Source organism: Tachyglossus aculeatus, chromosome 19, assembly GCF_015852505.1.
Source record: "Tachyglossus aculeatus isolate mTacAcu1 chromosome 19, mTacAcu1.pri, whole genome shotgun sequence".
NCBI classification, from domain to species: Eukaryota; Metazoa; Chordata; class Mammalia; order Monotremata; family Tachyglossidae; genus Tachyglossus; species Tachyglossus aculeatus.
In genome coordinates, this window is record NC_052084.1 from 629491 (window position 1) to 654194 (window position 24704).

At 57.4% G+C, this 24704-nt stretch overlaps 1 protein-coding gene across 1 annotated transcript in view; it reads right to left on the reverse strand.

The window, feature by feature from the left end:
• Window positions 1-950: 950 nt before the first annotated feature.
• SIPA1L2 (signal induced proliferation associated 1 like 2) overlaps window positions 951-24704 on the reverse strand; it is a 54996-nt gene continuing 31242 nt past the window's right edge. The window contains 20 exon segments of the mRNA XM_038761307.1: window positions 951-1117; window positions 1423-1504; window positions 1767-1890; window positions 2129-2182; window positions 3144-3260; window positions 5909-6110; window positions 8820-8967; window positions 9148-9372; window positions 9567-9907; window positions 12403-12506; window positions 12996-13090; window positions 13527-13610; window positions 14841-15379; window positions 15533-16112; window positions 17464-17621; window positions 18330-18433; window positions 19782-19956; window positions 20669-20857; window positions 22734-22867; window positions 24518-24704. Of these exon segments, the coding sequence (XP_038617235.1) occupies window positions 971-1117; window positions 1423-1504; window positions 1767-1890; window positions 2129-2182; window positions 3144-3260; window positions 5909-6110; window positions 8820-8967; window positions 9148-9372; window positions 9567-9907; window positions 12403-12506; window positions 12996-13090; window positions 13527-13610; window positions 14841-15379; window positions 15533-16112; window positions 17464-17621; window positions 18330-18433; window positions 19782-19956; window positions 20669-20857; window positions 22734-22867; window positions 24518-24704 (3789 nt within the window). The 3' untranslated portion in view covers window positions 951-970.

The window sequence follows — 24704 nt, forward strand, 5'->3', positions numbered from 1 at the left end:
GAAAAGAATCAAACTCTATAAAATTAACAATTTCAGGTTAAATAGGCTTAAATAAAGATGTTAAATACAAGACACTTGGTCAAAGCTTCTGTGGGGGGCGGGGAGTGGGGCGGTGGGGGGGGGGGGGGTTGGCCTGGTCCCGGGGTCTAGTGGACACAAGGGACCTTGGCCCGGTCCCGGAGTCTGGTGGACGCAGGGGAGTCTTGGCCTGGTCACGGGGTCCCGGGGTCTAGTGGGAAGAGGGGGTTTGGGCCCAGTGGTTCCGGGGGGGAGGGGGTGGGCTTGGCCTGATCCCAGGGAATGGTGGCCCGGGGTGGGGGGAATCTTGGCCCGGTCCCGGGATCTGCCGCTTCCCACTTTGGGTCCGGCCGTAACCAAGTAGGACTAATTTGTCAACGGCGCGGGTCCCGGACAAAAGTCACCTCCGGGTTGGAGAGGGAGGCCCATTGCGGTTGGCAGCGACCCACGCCCAACCCCTCACCCCCTCAGCTTCCTGCCTCGGACTCAAACCCTCCCACTTTTCCGGCCGGGGCACCACCCCTCGGTGCTCGCTACCCGGGAGCCTGGGCCTCAGGGTGGGCCACCTGACTGGCCACCGGGCCGCCAACTCTTATTGCTATGACAGTGTGGCCGGGGGGGGTCTACTGCGGTCCGTACAAAAAAATAGAGCACCTTTTCCACTTCAGGGTCTGTCTGCCCGGCTGGCTTCTCCTCTTTCCCCTTATCTGACAGCGTGGCGGCGGCTCTGGCTCCCTCCCGGGGCTCGCCGGCACGCCGCGAACGTGTGCTGCAGGCGGCCCTCCTGCCGGGGAGCGGCCCCCGTAGGTGCCCCAACCCCCGGAGCCCCGCCGGCCCAGCCAGTGGGCCGGGGCGGACCGCCGGCTCCAGGCTCGCGGTCAGAAGGCGGGGAAGTCGAGGGCTTTGGGGTGGGGTGGGGGGCGGGTGGGGGGGGGGCGGGCAGGGATGTCGCTCAGGGCTTCCTGTCGACGGAGTTGAAAAACCAGTCAGTGAACTTCCTCAGCTGGGCCGTGGCGGCCTGGGATTCCTCCTGCAGGCGCTGGTTGTCTCGCCGCAGGTGCTGGACTTCCGCCTGCAGCGCGGCCTTGTCCTGCTTCTCCTGGGGCCGGCAGGACGGACACAAGGGCCGGTGGAGCGGCGCATCCCCCCAATCCCACCCCCGGCCCTGCCCGACTTTCTATCGTAACCCCCCGGTGTGGCCCGGGTGAGAGGACGACGACCCTGGGGGTCTGGGAGCAGGACATCTAAGTTCCAGTACCAGCTCCACCCCTGCCTAGCTAGATGACCATCCCTGCCCCATCCCCGCACCCTCCAGAGGTTTACTGTTACACTGTCCTCTGCCAAGCGCTTAGCACAGCGCTCCGCGCACAGTCAGCGCTCGATACATACGACCGACCGACTGACCTTCCGGAGATCGGTCTGGAGCTGCCGCAGAATGAGTTCCAGTTGGTTCACTTTCCCGGTCAGTGCGGACGACACGGTCTCCCTGTCCGGTGAGTTCAGAGCATTGGCTGCCGGGGCCGGACCACGGGTCACGGCCCCCGCGGCACCTGCTCAGGGCGGGCGGTGGCCCGGTGCCAGCGTGATCACTGTGCCCAGCGGCCGCAGGCGAGCGTAGTGCTACTGCTGTCGGTCAGCCCTTTGTCCTCCCGCCGCGACTCCAGAGGCAACAGCCTTCACACCTGCTGCCCCCGGGGCCGTCCGGGGGGCGGGAGATGGGGCCGGCGGGTGGGGTGGGGGGGACGTACCCGGGGCTGTCCACGAAGCGCGCCTCGTCGGCCGCATCCTCGTCCAGCACGCACTCCTGAGGCTCATCCGGATCCTGGCCCGGCTCCAAGTCCGTCAGGGAGCAGAACGACGTTGCCCGCTGGTCTGTGGAGGGAAAGCACAGGGCCACCCCCGGGGCCGGGATGGGACGGGGGGGGTATGGTCAGGGGGCCCAGCAATCCCTCTCCCGCTCCGGACTACGGAACTGGACGCTGCTGCCCTCCATCCCCCTCCCCACCCGCACCCCCGGGCCCCGCCGCCCCCGGCTCGGGCCCGGATGTGGCCATGCCCACATGCGGATGAAGGAAGCGGGCAGGACCGGGGATCGGCCCCTGACTATCACCTAGGCAGGACGTGTGTGGACAGTCCAGTCTGAGCTCCTCGTCCGAGTCGAGCCCTGGGGAGATTGATAGTTTTCCGGTCCACAGCTGCCCTGTGGCGACCACCTGAGCTCTTGGTGGCTCGGGACCCCCGGAGGACCACCCTTCGGTCCTTCTGCCTGCCCGCTCCACCCACAGTTTGTCCACGGGATGAGGCAGTGGCAGAACCAGGCTGGGGTTCAATCTCCCTGCCCCCAGGAATGGCGGCTCACAGCCCCCTGGAAAAAAAAAAAATCACCCCAGCCTCGGTAGCAAGTGAATCCGCTAACGACGGCCGCCTTGGGGACCGTCTGGCTGGGATGCAAACGCCATCAGCCCAAGGTCACTGGGAACACTAGACGAGGGCAGCAGGGGTGGGGAAGAGAGGCCGTGCTCCAGGGCCCACCTCAGCCCTGGGACCTAGGCCGGGCCTCAGTTTCCCCCCTTCATACTATGAAGACGAGAATGGCCACTTTCCATCTGGCCTCGGGATGGCGGTGGGAGATGGGAGTAACGCTCCCGTCCACGGCCCCATTCATTCATTCAGCATGGCTCAGTGGAAAGAGCCCGGGCTTTGGAGTCAGAGGTCATGGGTTCAAATCCCGGCTCCGCCACATGTCTGCTGTGTGACCTTGGGCAAGTCACTTCACTTCTCTGAGCCTCAGTTCCCTCATCGGTAAAATGGGGATTAAGACTGTGAGCCCCACGTGGGACAACCTGATGACCTTGTATCCCCCCCAGCGCTTAGAACAGTGCTTTGCACATAGTAAGCGCTTAACAAATGCCAACATTATTATTATTATTATTATTTACTGTGTGCAGAGCACTGTACTAAGCGCTTGGGAAGTACAAGTTGGCAACATATAGAGACGGTTCCTACCCAACAACGGGCTCACAGTCGAGAAGGCCCCAAACCCACCCCTCCAGATGCCACTAGTCAAGGGGGCAGTTGTTGGCGGCGGGTGGTCTGGCGAGGTCGAGCAGGGGCGGGGGGGTTACCTTCAAATGCCCGCGCCGCATCCACCAGGTGTGACCAGTCCAGCCCGGAGGCGGCATTGGGCAGGGGCAACAGCCTCGGATCGGTGAATCCAGATGGGTCCGATAACCAGAATTCACCTAGGCGCGAGCCAGAGTGCGACATCGGTTCAGTTTCTACACCAACAGTGCATCCTCCTGCCTTCCCTGCTCCCCTCCACCGAGGCCAACCCCTGAATCGAGATGCCGGGATCGGAGCCCGGGAAACCGGGGAGAGATTCGAGGCCCCCGGAGGGCAGGACGGACACTGGCTCTCACTCTCGGGGCCCTTCCCTGGAGACCCAAGGTGAGGCCATTTTGGCCCCGCAACAGAAAAATCCAGCATCCGGAAAGCCGGTCCTTGAAGAGCACAGAGAAACCTCAATGCCATTCTCTATCTGAGGAGACTCTTGGGGATTTAAATAAACATCCGTTCTTTCTGCCTCCAACGTAGCCGACTCAACTCCCGGTTGCTTTTAATAATAATAACAATGATGGCATCTGTTAAGCGCTTGCTATGCGCAAAGCACCGTTCTAAGCGCTGGGGAGGTTACAATCAATCAATCAATCAATCAATCAATCGTATTTATTGAGCGCTTACTATGTGCAGAGCACTGTACTAAGCGCTTGGGAAGTACAAATTGGCATCACATAGAGACAGTCCCTACCCAACAGTGGGCTCACAGTCTAAAAGGGGGAGACAGAGAACAGAACCAAACATACCAACAAAATAAAATAAGTAGGATAGAAATGTACAAGTAAAATAAATAAATAAATAAATAAATAGAGTAATAAATATGTACAACCATATATACATATATACAGGTGCTGTGGGGAAGGGAAGGAGGTAAGACGGGGGGATGGAGAGGGGGACGAGGGGGAGAGGAAAGAAGGGGCTCAGTCTGGGAAGGCCTCCTGGAGGAGGTGAGCTCTCAGCAGGGCCTTGAAGGGAGGAAGAGAGCTAGCTTGGCGGATGGGCAGAGGGAGGGCAAGGCGTTCGGGTTGTCCCACGGGGGGCTCACAATCTTAATCCCCTTTTGACAGACGAGGGAACTGAGGCCCAGAGAAGTGAAGTGACTTGCCCAAAGTCACCCAGCTGACAAGTGGCGGAGCCGGGATTTGAACCCGTGGCCTCTTCCTCTCCCCCTCGTCCCCCTCTCCATCCCCCCCATCTTACCTCCTTCCCTTCCCCACAGCACCTGTATATACGTATATACGGTTGTACATATTTATTACTCTATTTATTTATTTACTTTTTTTACTTGTACATATCTATCCTATTTATTTTATTTTGTGAGTATGTTTGGTGTTGTTCTCTGTCTCCCCCTTTCAGACTGTGAGCCCACTGTTGGGTAGGGACTGTCTCTGTATGTTGCCAATTTGTACTTCCCAAGCGCTTAGTCCAGTGCTCTGCACATAGTAAGCGCCCAATAAATACGATTGATGATTGATGATGATGACTCCGAAGCCCGGGCTCTTTCCACCGAGCCACGCGGCTTTTTGGTTAGAGCGGCCACTGGGCTGGCTCACCGTGGCTCGGGGACAGAGAAAGCAGGGTCAGGATGGACAGCACTGGCCCAGCCCCAGCCCCCAACTGCCAGGAGAGCAGCCCGGAAAACAGAAACACTCCCACGACGGTGTTAAAGTGCTCAATCGGCTCTCCCTGACTTATTTCACCTTCCTGATCTCCCACTACCACCCAAACCGGGCTCTTCCTTCTTCTCCCGTCAACCCACTCTCTTGTCTATCCTTCCACCCATAGCGCTTAGTACAGTGCCCGCGTCCTCCCCACGGCTCGTACTACTCCCTCCCCCTTCATCTACGACAGATCACCACCCTCCCCACCTCCAAAGCCCGCCCTGGATCCCATCTGTTCCGGGAAGTCTTCCCGGAACAACTTCTCATCTTCCCACTCTACTGCCCTCCCTTTGGAGAAGCAGCGTGGCTTGGTGGAAGGAGCCCGGGCTTTGGAGTCAGAGGTCGTGGGTTCAAATCCCGGCTCCGCCACTTGTCGGCTGGGTGACTCTGGGCAAGTCACTTCACTTCTCTGGGCCTCAGTTCCCTCATCTGGAAAATGGGGATGAAGACTGGGAGCCCCCCGTGGGACAACCTGATCACCTTGTACGTGTTGCCAACTTGTACCTCCCAAGCGCTTAGTACAGTGCTCTGTACACAGTAAGCGCTCAATAAATACGATTGATTGTAACCTCCCCAGTGCTTTGCACATAGTAAGCGCTTAATAAAGGCCATCATTATTATTATTATTATTATTATCATTATTCTGTTTGGTACTGTAGCCCTTAAACCCTTTAATCATCATCAATCGTATTTATTGAGCGCTTACTGTACTGTGTACTCTGTAACTGAGGTAACTGAGGCACAGAGAAGTAAGGTGACTTGCCCAGGATCACTCAGCAGATGAGTGGCAGCAGAGTCTTTTAGACTGTGAGCCCACTGTTGGGTAGAGACTGTCTCTATATGTTGCCAATTTGTACTTCCCAAGCGCTTAGTACAGTGCTCTGCACACAGTAAGCGCTCAATAAATATGATTGATTGATTGTTGATTGAATGAATGAATGAAAATGGGGATTAAGACTGCGAGCCCCCTGTGGGACAACCTGATCACCTTGTAACCTCCCCGGCGCTTAGAACGGTGCTTTGCACATAGTAAGCGCTTAATACGTGCCACCCTTATTATTATGGCGCGGAAGTGGGCGGCCCCGCCCTGACCGGCCCGCGCCCTAACTTACCGGTCAGGCCGGGCGGCGGTGGCACAGCGGAGCCGGGCGGCAGCGAGCTGAGGTAGGGCGGGGTCGTGCTGAACAGGATGTCGTTGGGCAGGGCCCGGTCCAGGACGGAGCTCCGCGAGTCCCTCCGGACGCTGCTCACGCTCTCGTCGGACAGGGTGCGGTACAGCGACCGCCGCGGGGACGGGCTCCCGGAGACCGAGAACTGCGCGGGGCGGGGAGGGGAAGGGGTGTCAGCCACAGGACCCATCACAGAGGATGGGTTCATTTATTCAATCCTATTTACTGAGCGCTTACTGTGTGCAATAAGAGTGTACTCCCCCTTTTAGACTGTGAGCCCAATGTTGGGTAGGGACTGTCTCTAGATGTTGCCAATTTGGACTTCCCAAGCGCTTAGTACAGTGCTCTGCACATGGTAAGCGCTCAATAAATACGATTGATGATGATGATGATGCAGAGCACTGGACTAAGCGCTTGGGAAGTCCAAGTTGACGGTCCCTATTCATTCATTCATTCAATCGTATTTATTGAGCGCTTACTGTGTGCAGTAAGTGTGTACTCCCCCTTTTAGACTGTGAGCCCAATGTTGGGTAGGGACCGTCTCTAGATGTTGCCAATTTGGACTTCCCAAGCGCTTAGTACAGTGCTCTGCACATGGTAAGCGCTCAATAAATACGATTGATGATGATGATGATGCAGAGCACTGGACTAAGCGCTTGGGAAGTCCAAGTTGACGGTCCCTATTCATTCATTCATTCAATCCTATTTATTGAGCGCTTACTGTGTGCAGTAAGTGTGTACTCCCCCTTTTAGACTGTGAGCCCAATGTTGGGTAGGGACCGTCTCTAGATGTTGCCAATTTGGACTTCCCAAGCGCTTAGTACAGTGCTCTGCACATGGTAAGTGCTCAATAAATACGATTGATGATGATGATGATGCAGAGCACTGGACTAAGCGCTTGGGAAGTCCAAGTTGACGGTCCCTATTCATTCATTCATTCAATCCTATTTATTGAGCGCTTACTGTGTGCAGTAAGTGTGTACTCCCCCTTTTAGACTGTGAGCCCAATGTGGGGTAGGGACTGTCTCTATATGTTGCCAATTTGTACTTCCCAAGCGCTTAGTACAGTGCTCTGCACATGGTAAGCGCTCAATAAATACGATTGATGATGATGATGATGATGCAGAGCACTGGACTAAGCGCTTGGGAAGTCCAAGTTGGCAACATCTAGAGACGGTCCCTATTCATTCATTCATTCAATCGTATTTATTGAGCGCTTACTGTGTGCAGTAAGTGTGTACTCCCCCTTTTAGACTGTGAGCCCAATGTGGGGTAGGGACTGTCTCTATATGTTGCCAATTTGTACTTACCAAGCCCTTAGAACAGTGCTCTGCACATGGTAAGCGCTCAATAAATACGATTTATGATGATGATGATGCAGAGCACTGGACTAAGCGCTTGGGAAGTCCAAGTTGGCAACATCTAGAAACGGTCCCTATTCATTCATTCATTCATTCAATTGTATTTATTGAGCGCTTACTGTGTGCAGTAAGTGTGTACTCCCCCTTTTAGACTGTGAGCCCAATGTGGGGTAGGGACTGTCTCTATATGTTGCCAATTTGTACTTCCCAAGCGCTTAGTACAGTGCTCTGCACATGGTAAGCGCTCAATAAATACGATTGATGATGATGATGATGATGTAGAGCACTGGACTAAGCGCTTGGGAAGTCCAAACTGGCAACATCTAGAGTCGGTCCCTATTCATTCATTCATTCATTCAATCGTATTTATTGAGCGCTTACTGTGTGCAGTAAGTGTGTGCTCCCCCTTTTAGACTGTAAGCCCAATGTTGGGTAGGGACTGTCTCTAGATGTTGCCAATTTGTACTTCCCAAGCGCTTAGTACAGTGCTCTGCACATAGTAAGCGCTCAATAAATACGATTGATGATGATGATGATGCAGAGCACTGGACTAAGCGCTTGGGAAGTCCAAGTTGGCAACATCTAGAGACGGTCCCTATTCATTCATTCATTTAATCGTATTTATTGAGCGCTTACTGTGTGCAGTAAGTGTGTGCTCCCCCTTTTAGACTGTGAGCCCAATGTTGGGTAGGGACTGTCTCTAGATGTTGCCAATTTGTACTTCCCAAGCGCTTAGTACAGTGCTCTGCACATGGTAAGCGCTCAATAAATACGATTGATGATGATGATGATGCAGAGCACTGGACTAAGCGCTTGGGAAGTCCAAGTTGGCAACATCTAGAGACGGTCCCTACTCATTCATTCATTCAATCGTATTTATTGAGCGCTTACTGTGTGCAGTAAGTGTGTACTCCCCCTTTTAGACTGTGAGCCCAATGTTGGGTAGGGACTGTCTCTAGATGTTGCCAATATGTACTTCCCAAGCGCTTAGTACAGTGCTCTGCACATAGTAAGCGCTCAATAAAGACGATTGATGATGATGATGATGCAGAGCACTGGACTAAGCGCTTGGGAAGTCCAAGTTGGCAACATCTAGAGATGGTCCCTATTCATTCATTCATTCAATCGCATTTATTGAGCGCTTACTGTGTGCAGAGCACTGGACTAAGCGCTTGGGAAGTCCAAGTTGGCAACATTTAGAGACGGTCCCTACCCTACGGCGGGCTCACAGTCTAGAAGGGGGAGACAGACGACAAAACAAAACATGTGGATGGGTGTTAAGTCGTCAGAACAAACAGAACAAACGGTAGGTTCCCAGCAACAGAGAACTGAGGATTGAGGTCAGGGAGGGGAAGGGGCTCGGGCTACGGCGACCTCCTCGAGGGAAGGAATGGGGGGGGGTCGGGGAGCGCTCCGCACACAGTAAGCGCTCAATAAATACGATTGATTGATTGCTAGAAGGGACGCTGGAGGTGGGGGTCACACGGGCTCACCTTCCTCCATCCTTCCTCCCGGCCGGGGCTGCCGGGGAACAGGAGCTTCAGTAGGTCGTCCTTCGCCAGGCCGCTCTGCCCGTCCGGGGGGTCGTGGTCCTCCTCCGGCACACTGGGCACACACAGCCCGTCCATGCCGCCGCACAGACTGCGGGGACAAGCCGGGGCGGGGTCACTGGGGGGACAACCCATCCCCGGGGGGCCTAGAGATCTCAGGGAGGCACCGTTGTCCGAGCAGGGGTGGTTCTCCCGCTCGGGAGGGCAGGGTTCTCCTTGCTGGGATGCCGGGAAGATCGGGGCTGGGGGAAGGGAAGGAGGCTCCTCTCACCCCTGGCACTCAATAGCTTCCACTTCTTCGGGGGTCGGGCTGCTCTCTGACCTCTTCCAGCCAATGACGTAGGCGCCGCCGGCCCCTAGCCGGTGGAACGGCTGGGCCACGGATCCAGCCGCCTGTTGGCCGCCGCCGTGAGACACGATGTAGACTTTGGAGGCGTCCAAGGAGCCTCCGCTCTTGGGGCAGCGGCCGGCCGGACTTCCGGAGCGCTGCGATCCACTGCGGGGGACAGAGTTGCGGTCCCTGGGCCGGAGCCCACCTCCCCCGGTGCCCACCCGCTGCTTCGGAATCGCCCCGCCGCCGGCTCGGCCCTGGCGGACGTCCCCCGCGGGAGACCCGGATCCTTGGCCCGCGGAAGGAGGAGTCCCGTCCGCCCACCTGGGACGCCGAGGCCCGCGAGCCCCCACACGTACCTGGAGAGGGAAGACGCCGGGCTGAAATCGCCGTCACTGGTGCCGGGGCCCGGCGAGCCGGGCGTCGGCTCCCGCTGCGGCCCGGCCACCGGCTCGGCCCACGGCTCGGCCCGGGCGGGGAGGTGGACGGGTCCCAGGAGGGCGGTGGGCGGGCGGGGGGCCGGGTCCGCCTGCCCGCTGTCGGAGGAGGCCCCTTTGCCGTAGCTCGGCGGCCCCCGCGGGTCGGCGTCCAGCAGGTCGGCGGCGTCCAGCGCCCGGTCCTCGCTGTGCCCGCATGCGGAGCTGCTGCTGCTGCTGCTGCTGCTGCTGCTGGCGCAACTGGAGCAGGCTCGCTCCCCGATCTGCCGCGGGACAGACCGACGACGTGGACCGCTGTTTATCACCCCCCGGCCCCGCTCGGCGGCCGGAGGGCCCGTGAGGCCCGGGGCTGGTCATCATCATCATCATCATCATCAATCGTATTTATTGAGCGCTTACTATGTGCAGAGCACTGTACTAAGCGCTTGGGAAGGACCAGGTGGTAACATAGAGAGACGGTCCCTACCCAACAGCGGGCTCACATTTATTGAGCGCTGACTGTGTGCAGAGCACTGTACTAAACGCTTGGGAAGTACAAGGTGACAACATATAGAGACGGTCCCTACCCAACAGTGGGCTCACATTTATTGAGCGCTTCCTGTGTGCAGAGCACTGTACTAAGCGCTTGGGAAGTACAGGTTGGCAACATTTATAGAGCGCTTACTGTGTGCAGAGCACTGTACTAAGCGCTTGGGAAGTACAAGCTGGCAACATATGGAGACGGTCCCTACCCAACGACGGGCTCACAGGCTAGAAGGGGGAAGCAGACAACAAAACAAGTGGACAGGTGTCAAGTCATCAGAATGAATAGAAATAAAGCTAGATGCACATCATTAACAAAATAAATAGAATAGTAAATATGTGCAAGTAAAACAGAGAAGTAGAAGCAGAGTGGTTCAGTGGAAAGAGCCCGGGCTTTGGAGTCAGAGGTCATGGTTTTAAATTCTGGCTCCACCACTTGTCAGCTGTGTGACTTTGGGCAAGTCACTTCGCTTCTCTGAGCCTCAGTTACCTCATCTGTAAGATGGGGATGAAGACTGTGAGCTCCCCTTGGGACAACCTGATCACCTTGTAACCTCCCTGGCGCTTAGAACAGTGCTTTGCACATAGTAAGCGCTTAATAAATGCTACCATTATTATTATTATTATTATTACAAATTGGCAACATATCGAGACAGTCCCTACCCAACAGTGGGCTCACAGTCTAAAAGGGGGAGACAGAGAACAAAACCAAACATACTGACAAAATAAAATAAATAGGATAGATATGTACAAGTAAAATAAATAAAATAAATAGAGTAATAAATATGTACAACCATATATACATATATACAGGTGCTGTGGGGAAGGGAAGGAGGTAAGACGGGGGGGATGGAGAGGGGGGCGAGGGGGAGGGGGAGGCTGGTGCGAGGACCCCCTGCCCTCCCCGCAGTGGGGTCATCGTCCCAAGCGTTAAGCACAGTGTATATCCCCCGGGGGGGGGGGGGGGGGGTGATCTGTAACTAGCCTCAGTGACCTCATCTGGAACATGGGGATGATGACTGCGAGCCCCGCGCGGGACAGCCTGATCACCTTGTATCCCCCCAGCGCTTAGAACAGTGCTTTGCACATAGTAAGCGCTTAACAAATGCCATTATTATTATTATTATTAAGTCACTTCACTTCTCTGGGCCTCAGTGACCTTATCTGGAAAATGGGGATTAAAAACTGTGAGCCCCCCGTGGGACAACCTGATCACCTTGGAACCTCCCCAGCACTTAGAACAGTGCTTTGCACATAGTAAGCGCTTAACAAATGCCATCATTATTATTATTATGTCACTTCACTTCTCTGGGCCTCAGTGACCTCATCTGTAAAATGGGGATGAAGACTGTGAGCCCCGCGCAGGACAACCTGATCACCTTGTATCCCCCCAGCGCTTAGAACAGTGCTTTGCACATAGTAAGCGCTTAACAAATGCCATTATTATTATTATTACTATTCCTGCCTGGGTTTTCGAAATGACCCACCGCTGGTTTTTGAGGCTGCCTCTCTTATTTATCTTCTAGACTGTGAGCCCACCGTCGGGTAGGGACCGTCTCTATATGTTGCCAACTTGGACTTCCCAAGCGCTTAGTCCAGTGCTCTGCACGCAGTAAGCGCTCAATAAATACGATTGATTGATTGATTGATTATCGAACGCCTACTTGGCCCAAGCGGAGCCGACGTAGTCGCCCGGGGGTGCGGGGAGGGGATGGTCGCCCCATCCTAAGCCCTCGGGTGGTCCTAGAGACTCGTGCCTTTGACTTGAGAGGCAGCGTGACTCAGTGGAAAGAGCACAGGCTTTGGAGTCAGAGGTCAGGGGTTCGAATCCCGGCTCCGCCCACTGTCAGCTGTGTGACTTTGGGCAAGTCACTGCACTGGGCCTCACTGACCTCATCTGTAAAATGGGGATTAAGACTGTGAGCTCCCCGTGGGACAACCTGATCACCTTGTAACCTCCCCAGCGCTCAGAACGGTGCTTTGCACATAGTAAGCGCATAATAAATGCCATTATTATTATTATTATCCTGCTCTGCTCCCGTGGCCCATCCCGCTCTGCAGCAGAGCCCCTGGCTCTGGGCTCAGATCCCACTCCGCTGTGTGAGACCTCAGACAGCTTCCACACGCTCGGAGCCCCTTGGGGCACGGGAGGAGCCAGGCCAGAGGCAACCACCCAAATGGCTCTGCTCCAGGAGCCCCCTCCACCCCTGCACTGGGCGGGGAGGGGCAGACTCACCAGAGAAAGCTTGTGGGAGCAGTCGTGGACGCTCCCCTCCTTCGGCAGGGCTTGCTCGCTGTAGGAACTCAGGACTGCTGGGGGCAGCCCGGGCCACTTGATTTCTGCCACAGACGGAAAGCAAATGTCACGGGAGAAAACCCAAGAACTAAGCCAAGAGGAGGGCACCCCTCACTGAACAGACAGGTAGCGGCCCCCTCCGAAGAACACGCACGCGCAGAGCGGGGGCCCCCGAACGCCAAATCAAAAACGCCACCCCCTCCCGCAGAAGAAGCAAAAAAGGAATCCCCACAGGACTGACAAAGGGAAAAGGACTGGCACACTTTCAGAGCCAACACATGCAGAAAAAAGGGCATCTCCCCAGCCCCTCCGGAACCACCACCACCGTCACCACCAAATACGTAAATAAAGCGGGTCTTCCTCTCTCCAGAAGAGGGTCAGGCCCCCGGGGGGCTCTCGGGACCGCCCACCCACGCGTGCCAACCGGCGCCAGGTGACCGAATGACACGGCGGTCGTTTCGGGGTGAATCCCCTCCACCCGCCTCGCCCCGAACGGGGACCCGGCTTTCCAGCCTGGCGGTCTGGGCCATTACCGGGGTGCCGCGTCCCGTCCAAAATCTCCTCTTGCTCCCTGGCTTCTTCACACTCGGGCGGGCCCTGGAGCTCCTGAAGCAGGGGCGACTGGCACCTTCCAAGAGAGAGCGCATTCCGGCCTGTTGCTCCCCGGCCCGAGCTCCGCTTCCTGACCCCTCCCTCCCCACCTGGGAGGTGTCGCGGGATTCCCCGCTGGGCAGCGGGCGGCGAGGAGCTGCGCGCGAGGCTCTGGTGCGGAGGTGGCATCCCCAGCCTCGGGCAGAGAGGGGTCACTCCCGGGAGGCAGCGGTCAGCACTGCCCTGACCGGTTCTCCGCTCCCCACCATACCCACAGAAGGCAGCCTGGCTCGGGGACGTGGAGACATTCCTGCTGTGCCTGAGCTTCCGGAGTTTGGGCCTGTCCCGAACCCGCACTGGCCTCTCAGCACAAACCGTCCCGCGCTCCCGACTCCGCTTCAGTCTGGGGAACACTTCTACATATCGGGGGGCTGCCCAGACCCCAAGAGTGACCCCGAGGGACCGCAACATACCCGTCGTAGCCGATCGGCTGTCTCCAGTGGCTGCTGCCGCTGGGTCCCGGGTCGCTGGACGACGACTGGTTGCTCGGTGAACTCCTGCAACGCGGGGAGCAACGGTCAGCCCGAGGGGTGGAACTGGCCTGGTGGGTGGCCCGGCCGGTAAATTGACTGGACCGCGAAGGAGAGAGGGAGACGCCCAACCAGAGGACTCAGGCCCCGCCGGACTGGGAAAAGGACAGCTGGAGGCGGTGCAGACCGCGGTCAGGGGTCCACCCGCCTCGCCCCAGTCCGGCGGGCCCCCGAGGTCAGCGCGGCCCCGGCTCTGTCGGCCGCCCTCCTCCCCATCCGGGGCTCAGCTTCCGGGCTTCCCGGAGGTGGTGTCGGGCCCGGGGCCGACGACCCCGGTTCCCCAGTGCCTTACGGTAGCCCAAGTCCACAGTGGGGGGCCACGATTCAACAGGCCGGACGGCAGGAGAGGGGATGGGGCAGGGAGGGAGGGAAGCCGGGTGCCCGCAGAGAGAGAAAGTCGACTATTTTGCTGGACCGCGGTTCAGTATAATTTTCGGAGCGGCCTGGGGGGAAGCGGCGGAGACGGTGTGATTGCCTTCTACTTTGGTTTATTCTCCCAAGTGCCCAGTCCGGGGCTCTGACGCAGTGCGTACTGCTGGACTGAGTGCTCCCTCGGAGGTTTTTTTTTTTTAATGGTATTTGTTAAGCGCTTACTATGTGCAAAGCACTGTTCTAAGCGCTGGGGGGGGGGTACAAAGTGATCAGGTTGTCCCACGTGGGGCTCACAGTCTTAATCCCCATTTTACAGATGAGGTAACTGAGGCTCAGAGAAGTTAAGTGACTTGCCCAAGGTCACACAGCAGACATGTGGCGGAGCCGGGATTCGAACCCGTGACCTCTGACTCCAAAGCCCGTGCTCTTTCCACTGAGCCACGCTGCTTCTCCAAGGGTTCTCCTTGACCCTCCACCCCTGGGGGAGATCACTGTTGGGGAACTGCCAGGAAACGATCGGGAGCCTCGAGGGTTCTTGTGGGGGGCCCGCGGCATCGGAGAAGCAGCGTGGCTCGGCGGAAAGAGCACGGGCTTGGGAGTTAGGGGTCACGGGTTCAAATCCCGGCTCCGCCAATTTCCGGCTGTGTGACTTTGGGCGAGTAACTTCTCTGTGCCTCAGTCACCTCTCATCTGTAAAATGGCGATTACACTTGGGACATCCTTAATACCTTGTATTCTCCTCAGGGCTTAGAACAGTGCTTCGCGTATAGTAAGCGCTTAACAGATGCCACCGTTATTATTATTATTAGGCCGGGGCGCGGTTACCTGGCGCCGTCGGGCAGCTTTCGGTCAAAAGAGGTGCTGCGTGGGAGGGCGGCCCGTGAATGGCGCTGGAGCTGCTGGGCGGGGATCCCGTCGGGCGGCCCGAGAGCGGGGGAGGCGCGGGCCGGGGGCTGCCCGGCCGGGGCCGGCGTGGGCACCCGGTGCCAAGTGGTGTTGCGCCGGAACGGGGTCTTGTATTCGCACGGGGCGCCCTCGCTGTCCAGCTTGTACTCCACCAGGGGCACGCGGCACAGCTCCGAGCAGCCCCGGCGGGGCGACCCGTCCTCGTGGGGGTGGATGATGACCACCTTGACGGTGACGGAGGTGCGCAGCAGGTCGATCATCTGCTCGTGGGTCAGGGTGGAGACGGCCACCTTGCAGATCTCCACCAGCCGGCTGCCCTGCCGCAGGCCGGCCTTCCAGGCGAAGCCGAAGGGCTCCACGTCCGCCACAATGCCTTCGAAGTTCACGTGGAAGCCCAGCTGGCCCAGCCCGTTCCTCCTCAGGGTCATCTCCACCGTCTCGCAGCCTCGGGTCACCATCTGCGGGGGGCGGGGGGGGGGGGGGACCGGCCGCTGGGCTGGGGCTCAGCCGGGCCTCGCCCGCCGCCACCTCCGCCCGCCTGCCCCCCGCCCAACCGCCCCGTCCCCCGGGCCCTCCCGCTCCCGCGGGCATCCGCCGAGACTCCCCCGCACCTCCAGCCGCCGCACGACCTCCCGGACGTCGTCCCCGCGGCGATCGGCGGCCGACAGGAGGACGCACTGGCCGCGCTCGTAGAACACCTTGACGCTGGTCCAGCCCGACGTCCAGCCGATGACGTCCCGGCAGGAGCAGTTGAAGACCACGTCCTTGGACTCCCTCTCGACGAGCACCAGGAACTCGCCGGAGACGCCCAGGAGGCAGGCGATGTCGGCCGACCGGCCGAAGTCGCGCGCCACCACGCTCCACGTGACGGCCCCGGCGCTGGCCAGGTGGGCGTCCGGCCGCGGCCGCGCCTTCTCCCTCCGCTTGGCCCCGAGCGTGATGAAGCTGAACTTGGCCGAGGAGGCGTCCAGCGTGGCCGCGGTGACGGAGTTCTCGGCCAGGTCCCGGAGGTACTCCAGCCGCGTCCGGGTGGCCATGGCGCGGAACTTCTCCGACTTGTGGGCGGCGTTCTCCGCGTTGATCACCTTGGCCAGGAGGAAGTCCCGGAACACGGCCGACTTGGGGAAGGTCACGCCCTTGGGGATGGGGGGCCCGAATGGCGGGACGTCTCTGGACCGGGACACGCCGATACTAGTGGGGAAGACACACACACACACAATCACACACACAAAGGCCAGTGGCCAATGGGCTAAACGCTGGGAGGCTCCAAGAAAATCAGGTCGGACACAGCCCCCGTCCCACACGGGGCTCCCGGGCTAAGGCAGGGGCGGGGTGGGAAGAAGGGCAGGTATTGAACGCTCATTTTTACACAAGAGGAAACTGACGCCCCAAAAAGTGAAGTGGCTTGCCCCAGAGTCAAACAGAGGGCAGGTGGCGGACACTGGATTAGAACCCAGGTCCTCTGAATCCCAGGCATATTTTATTTTTTTTGGTATGTTTGCCTTTGTTCTCTGCCACCCCCTTTTAGACTGTGAGCCCACTGTTGGGTAGGGACTGTCTCTATGTGTTGCCAATTTGTACTTCCCAAGCGCTTAGTACAGTGCTCTGCACATAGTAAGCGCTCAATAAATACGATTGATTGATTGATTGATTGATTGATTGATTTCCAGGAGGCCCCGCCACTTCTCCCGAGCGCCTCAGGACGCCGGCTCCACCGTGACAGAACTACCCGAGGTGGCGGGCCGGGAGGGAGAGGGAAGTCCTGCAGCTGCCGAGGCACAACGGCGGGAAGGCTGGGTAAAAAGTGTAAACAGTTACACTTTTCTGTAACTATTTAATGCCCGGGAGTAAAAGTTGCAATTTTGTACAGCAGCTCTATAACTATGAGGAATGATAAAGACTTTACGCCCTACCTTTAGTAAGGTCAAGAGCTTCTCTTTAGGCTAATTTAATCATTATGTTTCATCATCATCATCATCATCAATCGTATATATTGAGCGCTTACTGTGTGCAGAGCACTGTACTAAGCGCTTGTACTAAGCGTTTCACAATCTAGGGCAAAATCCTTTCAAGATTTATAGTTAAAATTGATCCTCTACCAGCCTGTGCATCTAGCTTTACTTCTATTTATTCTGATGACTTGACACCTGACCACATGTTTTGTCTTGTTGTCTGTCTCCCCCTTCTAGACTGTGAGCCCACGGTTGGGTAGGGACCGTCTCTAGATGTTGCCGACTTGGACTTCCCAAGCGCTTAGTCCAGTGCTCCGCACACAGTAAGCGCTCAATAAATACGATTGAGTGAGTGGGGAGGGGGCGGAAACTCCCGGGGCTGCTGCACTGAGTCGCGCGGAGCCCGATTCTCCGCTCCGCTGGCCCCGGGGCCCCCCGTTCCTGTCAGACATACCGATGCGCCCGACTCCCCTTTCCCACGGCCGGGATGCCAGCTGGGATGGGATTGGGATTTGGAAGGAAGGCAGGCAATCGGCCTATCGACCGACCGTCCTGACCCCGGGACCCCCGTGGCGGGCCGTGCCTCTCACCTGTAACACACGTTCTCGGTGCAGGGATGGTGAACCCTGACGATGACAAACACGTGCTGGAAGTGAGAGCGGATGGTCTGGGGCGTGAAGGGCAGGGCCCCCGGCTCCTGGAACACGATGGTGACGATGTCGTTGCCGATGTGACGTTTCCGCAGCAGCTGCGGGCAAATAATAATCATAATAATAATAACGATGGCATTTGTTAAGCGCTTACTATAGGCAAAGAACTGTTCTAAGCGCTGGGGAGGTTACAAGGTGATCAGGTTGTCCCACACAGGGCTCACAGTCTTCATCCCCATTTTCCAGACGAGGTAACTGAGGCACAGAGAAGTGACTAGCCCAGCTGACAATTGGCAGAGCAGGGATTCGAACCCATGACCTCTGACTCCAAAGCCCGGGCTCTTTCCACTGAGCCACGCTGCTTCTTAGAGACGAGAGGTGGTGGTGGGGTCGGAGGGGGTCAGCGCACAGGGAAGGAGGGTCAGAGGACAGGGAATGGGGGGTCAGGGTGGGGAAGGGGGACTCAAAGTGTGGGAAAGGGAGGTTGGAGTGCTGGAAAAGGGGGCCGGAGCACAGAAATGAGAGGGTCAGGGCATGGGCCGAGCAGATCAGTCAATCAATCAATCAATCAATCAATCGTATTTATTGAGCGCTTACTATGTGCAGAGCACTGTACTAAGCGCTTGGGAAGTACAAATTGGCAACAATTTGTCAAGTCGACGTGCGGACCCCTACGGCCCCCGGACGGCTCGCAGGGCCGCGGCCACGTCGTTCCCTCTCGGCATCGGCTCCTCCGGGCTGACCGCCCGCGCCCGCGGGGCCAGTTCCGGGGAACCGAGACGGCGCGGATGGGCGGTCGGTCGTACCTGCTGCCGGTTGTTGGGCATGAAGGGCAGCATGGTGCACACGTGGAACATGAGCTCGTAGTCCTTGTAGGTGGTGTACAGGGAGTGCGTCCCCGTCGAGTCGGCTGGAAGGAGAGGCCCTCCGTTACCGGGCAGAGCTGGGAAAAGGCAGCCTCCGCCTCCGGACATTGCTCAAATTGAGGCGGAGACAGGGTCTAACCACTCTACTGGACTCTCCCCAGGGCTCAGGCTGGAGGGTGCTCCGCTCCCCGTTAACTTCAGGCCCCTCCAGGGCAGGGACTGTGTCTACTTCACCGGACTCGCCACAGGGCTTGGCACCCGGTAAATGCTCAATAAATACCCCCGATGGATCGACTGAAATGAAAAGGGCACGCCGTCCAGCTAAAGGTCTTCGATTTGTAAGTATGTACTGCCCCGTCATAGGTGCCCCTCCCCCTTTTAGACTGTGAGCCCACTGTTGGGTAGGGACTGTCTCTATATGTTGCCAATTTGTACTTCCCAAGCGCTTAGTACAGTGCTCTGCACACAGTAAGCGCTCAATAAATACGATTGATGATGATGATGATGATGATAGGTGCGCACTTGCAGATGCTTGCGAGTGGTACGTGGTGCTCACACACGGCCCTGCCCACGTCCGGCCCCAGGGCTTTGCTGCCCGGGTGGCAGGCCACCCTAGGCCGCCTCATCCGTGCCGCCCCCGCATCCTCCCCGTCCATGCCCGTCAATCAATCAATCGTATTTATTGAGCGCTTACTGTGTGCACAGCACTGTACTAAGCGCTTGGGAAGTACAAGTTGGCAACATATAGAGACAGTCCCTACCCAACAGCGGGCTCACCCCGCTGGCGTGCGACTGGCCACCTCTCCTCCCCTCCAAACCTCGCAGCTGGTCTAGATTGTGAGCCCACTGTTGGGTAGGGACTGTCTCTATACGTGGCCAACTTGTACTTCCCAAGCGCTTAGTACAGCGCTCTGCACCCAGTAAGCGCTCAATAAATACGACCGAATGAATGAACGGACGGTTTGGGGCTGGCCGGCCACCCTGATGTCTAGACTGCGAGCCCGGCGGTTGGGTAGGGACCGTCTCTATACGTTGCCGACTTGGACTTCCCAAGCGCTCAGTCCAGTGCTCAGCACACGGTAAGCGCTCAGTAATGTTCAGCACATAGTAAGCGCTTAACAAATGCCATCGTTCTCATTAATAAATACGATCGAATGCATGATGCCGGCTGACGCCGGCGCGGCAGGCCACCCGGGGAGCGGCCGGGGGGGGAGGGTTGTGCACGTGTGTGTTTGTGTGTGGTTGGTATGTCCCTCCATGTGTCCACTCCCTCTCCCACCTGGCTCTGTGTGGGTTGGGGGCCCCACTGGAGCAGGAGAGTCCTGTGCAGCGGCTGGGGTACGCCCCGTCCGACGTCTCGGACCCCTCCCGCGCCCCCCCGGGGGGGCTCACTCTTGGTGTCCAGCTGGGCGCGGTACTTGGTGAAGCCCCGGAGTCGCACGCGCTGGCCCAGGAGGTCCAGGAACTGGTCGAAGGCGGGCCCGGCCGCCTCGTTGTTGTACATCTCCTCCTCGCTGCCCTGGCCGGCCCGGCAGTACAGGATGCCCACCTTGTGCTGGAAGCTCAGCTGAAACGGGACCCCCGCCCCGCGCCCGGGTGAGGCTCCTGGACTCAAGCTGCGGCAGCCCACTCACCCATAACAGTGAGCCCACTGTTGGGTAGGGACTGTCTCTATGTGTTGCCAATTTGTACTTCCCAAGCGCTTAGTACAGTGCTCTGCACATAGTAAGCGCTCAATAAATACGATTGATTGATAATAACAATAATAATGATGATGATGGCATTTGTTAAGCGCTTACTATGTGCAAAGCACTGTTCTAAGCGCCGGGGGGATACAAGGCCATCAGGTTGTCCCACATGGGGCTCCCAGTCTTAATGGTCATTTTACAGACGAGGGAACTGAGGCTCAGAGAAGTTAAGTGACTTGCCCAAGGTCACTCAGCAGACAGGTGGCGGAGCCGGGATTCGAACCCATAACCTCTGACTCCAAAGCCCGGGCTCTTTCCACTGAGCCACACCCATCCGCAGAGGGGGACGGGTTCTAGGGGGATGACGATAGGAGGAGCGGGCTGGCGGGCGTGCCTGCCACTGGTCCTCCCCGGGGCACTGTACTCATGGGGGAACCGAGGCCCAGAGAAGTGAAGTGACTTGCCCCAGGTGGCCCAGCAGAGAAGCGGTGGAGCCGGCACTCGGACTCCCGAGCCCACAGCCAGTCGGGGGCCACTGGGAGCCCCCAGCCGGCCCCTCCCTGGGGTGGGGACGAGGAAAGGGCCACTGACCCCTTGCTCATCCAGCCTGAGCAGCTGTTCGGCGACGGAGGGAGAGCTGACGGCCAGGCGCAGGCAATGCAGGCCCAACTCCGGGACGAGACACTCCAGCACCTCCCGGGCCGGCAGCCCCCGGGCCGGGCCGGGCCTCCCGCTGCACGGCACCGCGTCCTCCAGGATGGCCCCTCGGAGCGTCGTCAGCTGCGGGGAGCCACACCGAGACACGTGGTCGGCGGCCGGCCCCGCGTACAACACACGGACGCACCCACCCCACCTGCGGCGCACGCGCAACACACAGCTGACATCACGCCCAACCACGCCGCCGTCAGACCCAGCCCGCCACGCCGGGGACATCTGACGCGAGTGATAATCGCACTGCTACGAAAACCCCATTTTTAGGCTCTGGAAGGAGGCGGAGGATGGAAGGAGGAAGGGAGGGACAGACGAAGGGAAGGCCCAGCGGGCCTTAGAAAGCTAAAACTAATTTTCGGATATTGTGAAATGAAAAAATGGCAGCTAAATCCAGAATCGATTGGGAGTGGGTTTGGGCCAACTGGACCTGATTCGAAACCAGCTGAATTCACACCGCCAACTCGGATTGAATCTCCCATCCAGCCCTGCTTTTCCTCTGCTCCTCCTCCCCTCCCCAATGCCCCGACTCGCTCCCTCTGCTCCAACCGTCCCTCTCCGCCCCACCACACTTGTGTATATATGTACATATTTATTATTCTATTTATTTTATTTATGATGTGCATAGATCTATAGTTCTACTTAATCATATTGATGCTATTGATGCCAGTTTACTTGTTTTGAAGTCCGTCTCCCCTCTTCTAGACCGTGAGCCCGCTGTTGGGAAGGGATTGTCTCTACTTGTTGCTGAACTGTACTTTCCAAGCGCTTAGTACAGTGCTCTGCACATAGTAATAATAATAATGGCATTTATAAAGCGCTTACTATGTGCAAAGCACTGTTCTAAGCGCTGGAGAGGTTACAAGGTGATCAGGTTGTCCCACCGGGGGCTCTCAGTCTTAATCCCCATTTTACAGGTGAGGGAACTGAGGCCCAGAGAAGTTAAATGACTTGCCCAAAGTCACACAGCTGACAATTGTATATATGTATATATGTTTGTACATATTTATTACTCTATTTATTTTACTCGTACATATCTATTCTACTTATTTTATTTTGTTAGTATGTTTGGTTTTGTTTTCTGTCTCCCCCTTTTAGACTGTGAGCCCACTGTTGGGTAGGGACCGTCTCTAGATGTTTTCAACTTGGACTTCCCAAGCGCTTTGTACAGTGCTCTGCACACAGTAAGCGCTCAATAAATACGATTGATTTGAACTGGCATAGCCGGGATATGAACCCATGACCTCTGACTCCAAAGCCCGGGTTCTTTCCACTGAGCCACGCTGCTTCTCCATGTAGTAAGTGCTCAATATTTTACTTGTACATATCTATTCTATTTATTTTATTTTGTTAGTATGTTTGGTTTTGTTCTCTGTCTCCCCCTTTTAGACTGTGAGCCCACTGTTGGGTAGGGACTGTCTCTAGATGTTGCCAACCTGGACTTCCCAAGTGCTTAGTCCAGTGCTCTGCACACAGTAAGCGCTCAATAAATACGATTGATTTGAACTGGCAGAGCCGGGATACGAACCCATGACCTCTGACTCCAAAGCCTGGGCTCTTTCCACCGAGCCACGCTGCTTCTCTATGTAGTAAGTGCTCAATAAACACGACTGATTGAGTGAATCTTCCAATTTGCCGTTTCGGCCAGGGTGGTTGCCAGGAGGGTCCCTCCTTCCCCCTAGCAGTCCCCTGGGAGGGACCGACCACCAAGGATCCATCAATCAATCAATCAATCGTATTTATTGAGCGCTTCCTGTGTGCAGAGCACTGGACTAAGCGCTTGGGAAGTCCAAGTTGGCAACATATAGAGACGGTCCCTACCCAACAGTGGGCTCACAGTCTAAAAGGATGCCCAGCTGGGCTTCAGTGGGGACGGCTAGGGGCAAGGTGAGGCACGAGAGACCCTTTCCCCACTCCGCCTTCGGCCCGCCCCCCGCGCGGCCCCCACCTCGCTCGTCCGGAACACGACCCGGTAGTGAAACTGGGACCCATCTTTGTCCTTCGTGTCGTCCACCTTCTCCCTGCGGATGCTCACGGCCACCGGCCCGAGGTTCTCGTCCGTCCCGAAGTAGTTCTGGTGCTCTGAGGTGGGGGAAAAGGGAGGGTAGAAACGGCGTGAGGTCCTGCTGCCGCCAGCCCGACCCCCCGGGGCACCGGCCCGGGGACCCTGCCGGCTGGCGGCTCGCCATCGGATGAACTTGGGACTTCCCAAGCGCTTAGTACAGGGCTCTGCACATAGTAAGCGCTCAATAAATACGATTGATGATCATGATGATGATGATGATGAACCCGCCCTCCCTCGGGAGACGGTGGCGCGCTGGGCGACGCGCTCCTCAAAATATGTAACACACACACACACACACACACACACACACACACACACACACACACACACACACACACACACACACACACACACAGAGCCAGAGACAGTCTCTGAGCGTGCATGGGAGATGTGCCCATACAGAGCACTGTTCTACGCGCTTGGGAGCGCATTACAGAGGTGAAGAGGTCCGGTTCCTTCCCTCCCCGAGAGCTGCCAGTCTCATCTTCTAGACTGCGAGCCCGCTGTCGGGTAGGGACCGTCTCTAGATGTTGCCAACTTGGATTTCCCAAGCCCTTAGTACCGTGCTCTGCACCCAGTGAGCGCTCAATAAATACGACTGAATGAATGAATCGGAGGATGGGACAGGCCCAGCAGATAAAGTCCAGCCAAACGTCAGGAATCATTTCTCCCCCCAGCAGGTGTGAGCCCGGGAATCTGTTCCCCCGGGGAGCCGTGCGGCCGGAAACACCGGCACATCCAGAGGGGTCCGGACTGATCCATGGGCGAGAGTATGTGCTGGGAAAGTCAAGGATGGAGAGGGGAGAGTCCGGGGGGATGGATGGGCTGTGCCGGGACACTGGGGGAGTCGGGGATGGAGCGGGGAGAATCAGCGTCAGTGGGCGTCCGGGAGGGCAGCCGGGATACGGTTTCTCCGAGTGTCGGAGGCCGGCCGGCTCAGACGGGTGACCGGCGATATAAGATTCCCACGAAGGCGGAAAATGAGCAACTCGCTTCTGTTGAGCAACTCGCTCTCTTCCTCCCTTCAAGGCCCTGCTGAGAGCTCACCTCCTCCAGGAGGCCTTCCTAGACTGAGCCCCTTCCTTCCTCTCCCCCTCGTCCCCCTGTCCATCCCCCACATCTTACCTCCTTCCCTTCCCCACAGCACCTGTATATATGTATATATGTTTGTACTTTTAGACTGTGAGCCCACTGTTGAGTAGGGACTGTCTCTATGTGTTGCCAATTTGTACTTCCCAAGCGCTTAGTACAGTGCTCTGCACATAGTATGCGCTCAATAAATACGATTGATAGATTGATTGATTGATTGTACGCATTTATTACCCTATTTATTTATTTATTTTACTTGTACCTATCTATTCTGTTTATTTTCTTTTGTTAGTACGTTTGGTTTTGTTCTCTGTCTCCCCCTTCTAGACCGTGAGCCCACTGTTGGGTAGGGACTGTCTCTATAGGTTGCCGGCTTGTCCTTCCCAAGCGCTTAGTCCAGTGCTCTGCACACAGTAAGCGCTCAATAAATACGATTGATTGATTGATTGATTGACTGATTGATTGTTGACTCTCCCGGGGTACAGAGTACCGCGCTCCGCCCTGAGAAGGCGCTCAGCACACGGCGCCGACGGAAAACGTCGTCCGCCGCCAAACCCCAGCGGCCCCGGCGCGCTCACCTTTCCCGTAGAAGAACTTGCGGTAGTAGTAGGCGCCCAGGTCCACGTGCTCGATGATGTAGCGCTTGACCTTCTCGCGGGGCGGCAGCTGGCTCTCCCGCGGCACCTCCAGCACGGACACGCCGGCGTTGGTGCAGTGGGAGCTCAGGGACGACTCGAAAGAGCCGCCCTCCCCCGCCGCCCGGGG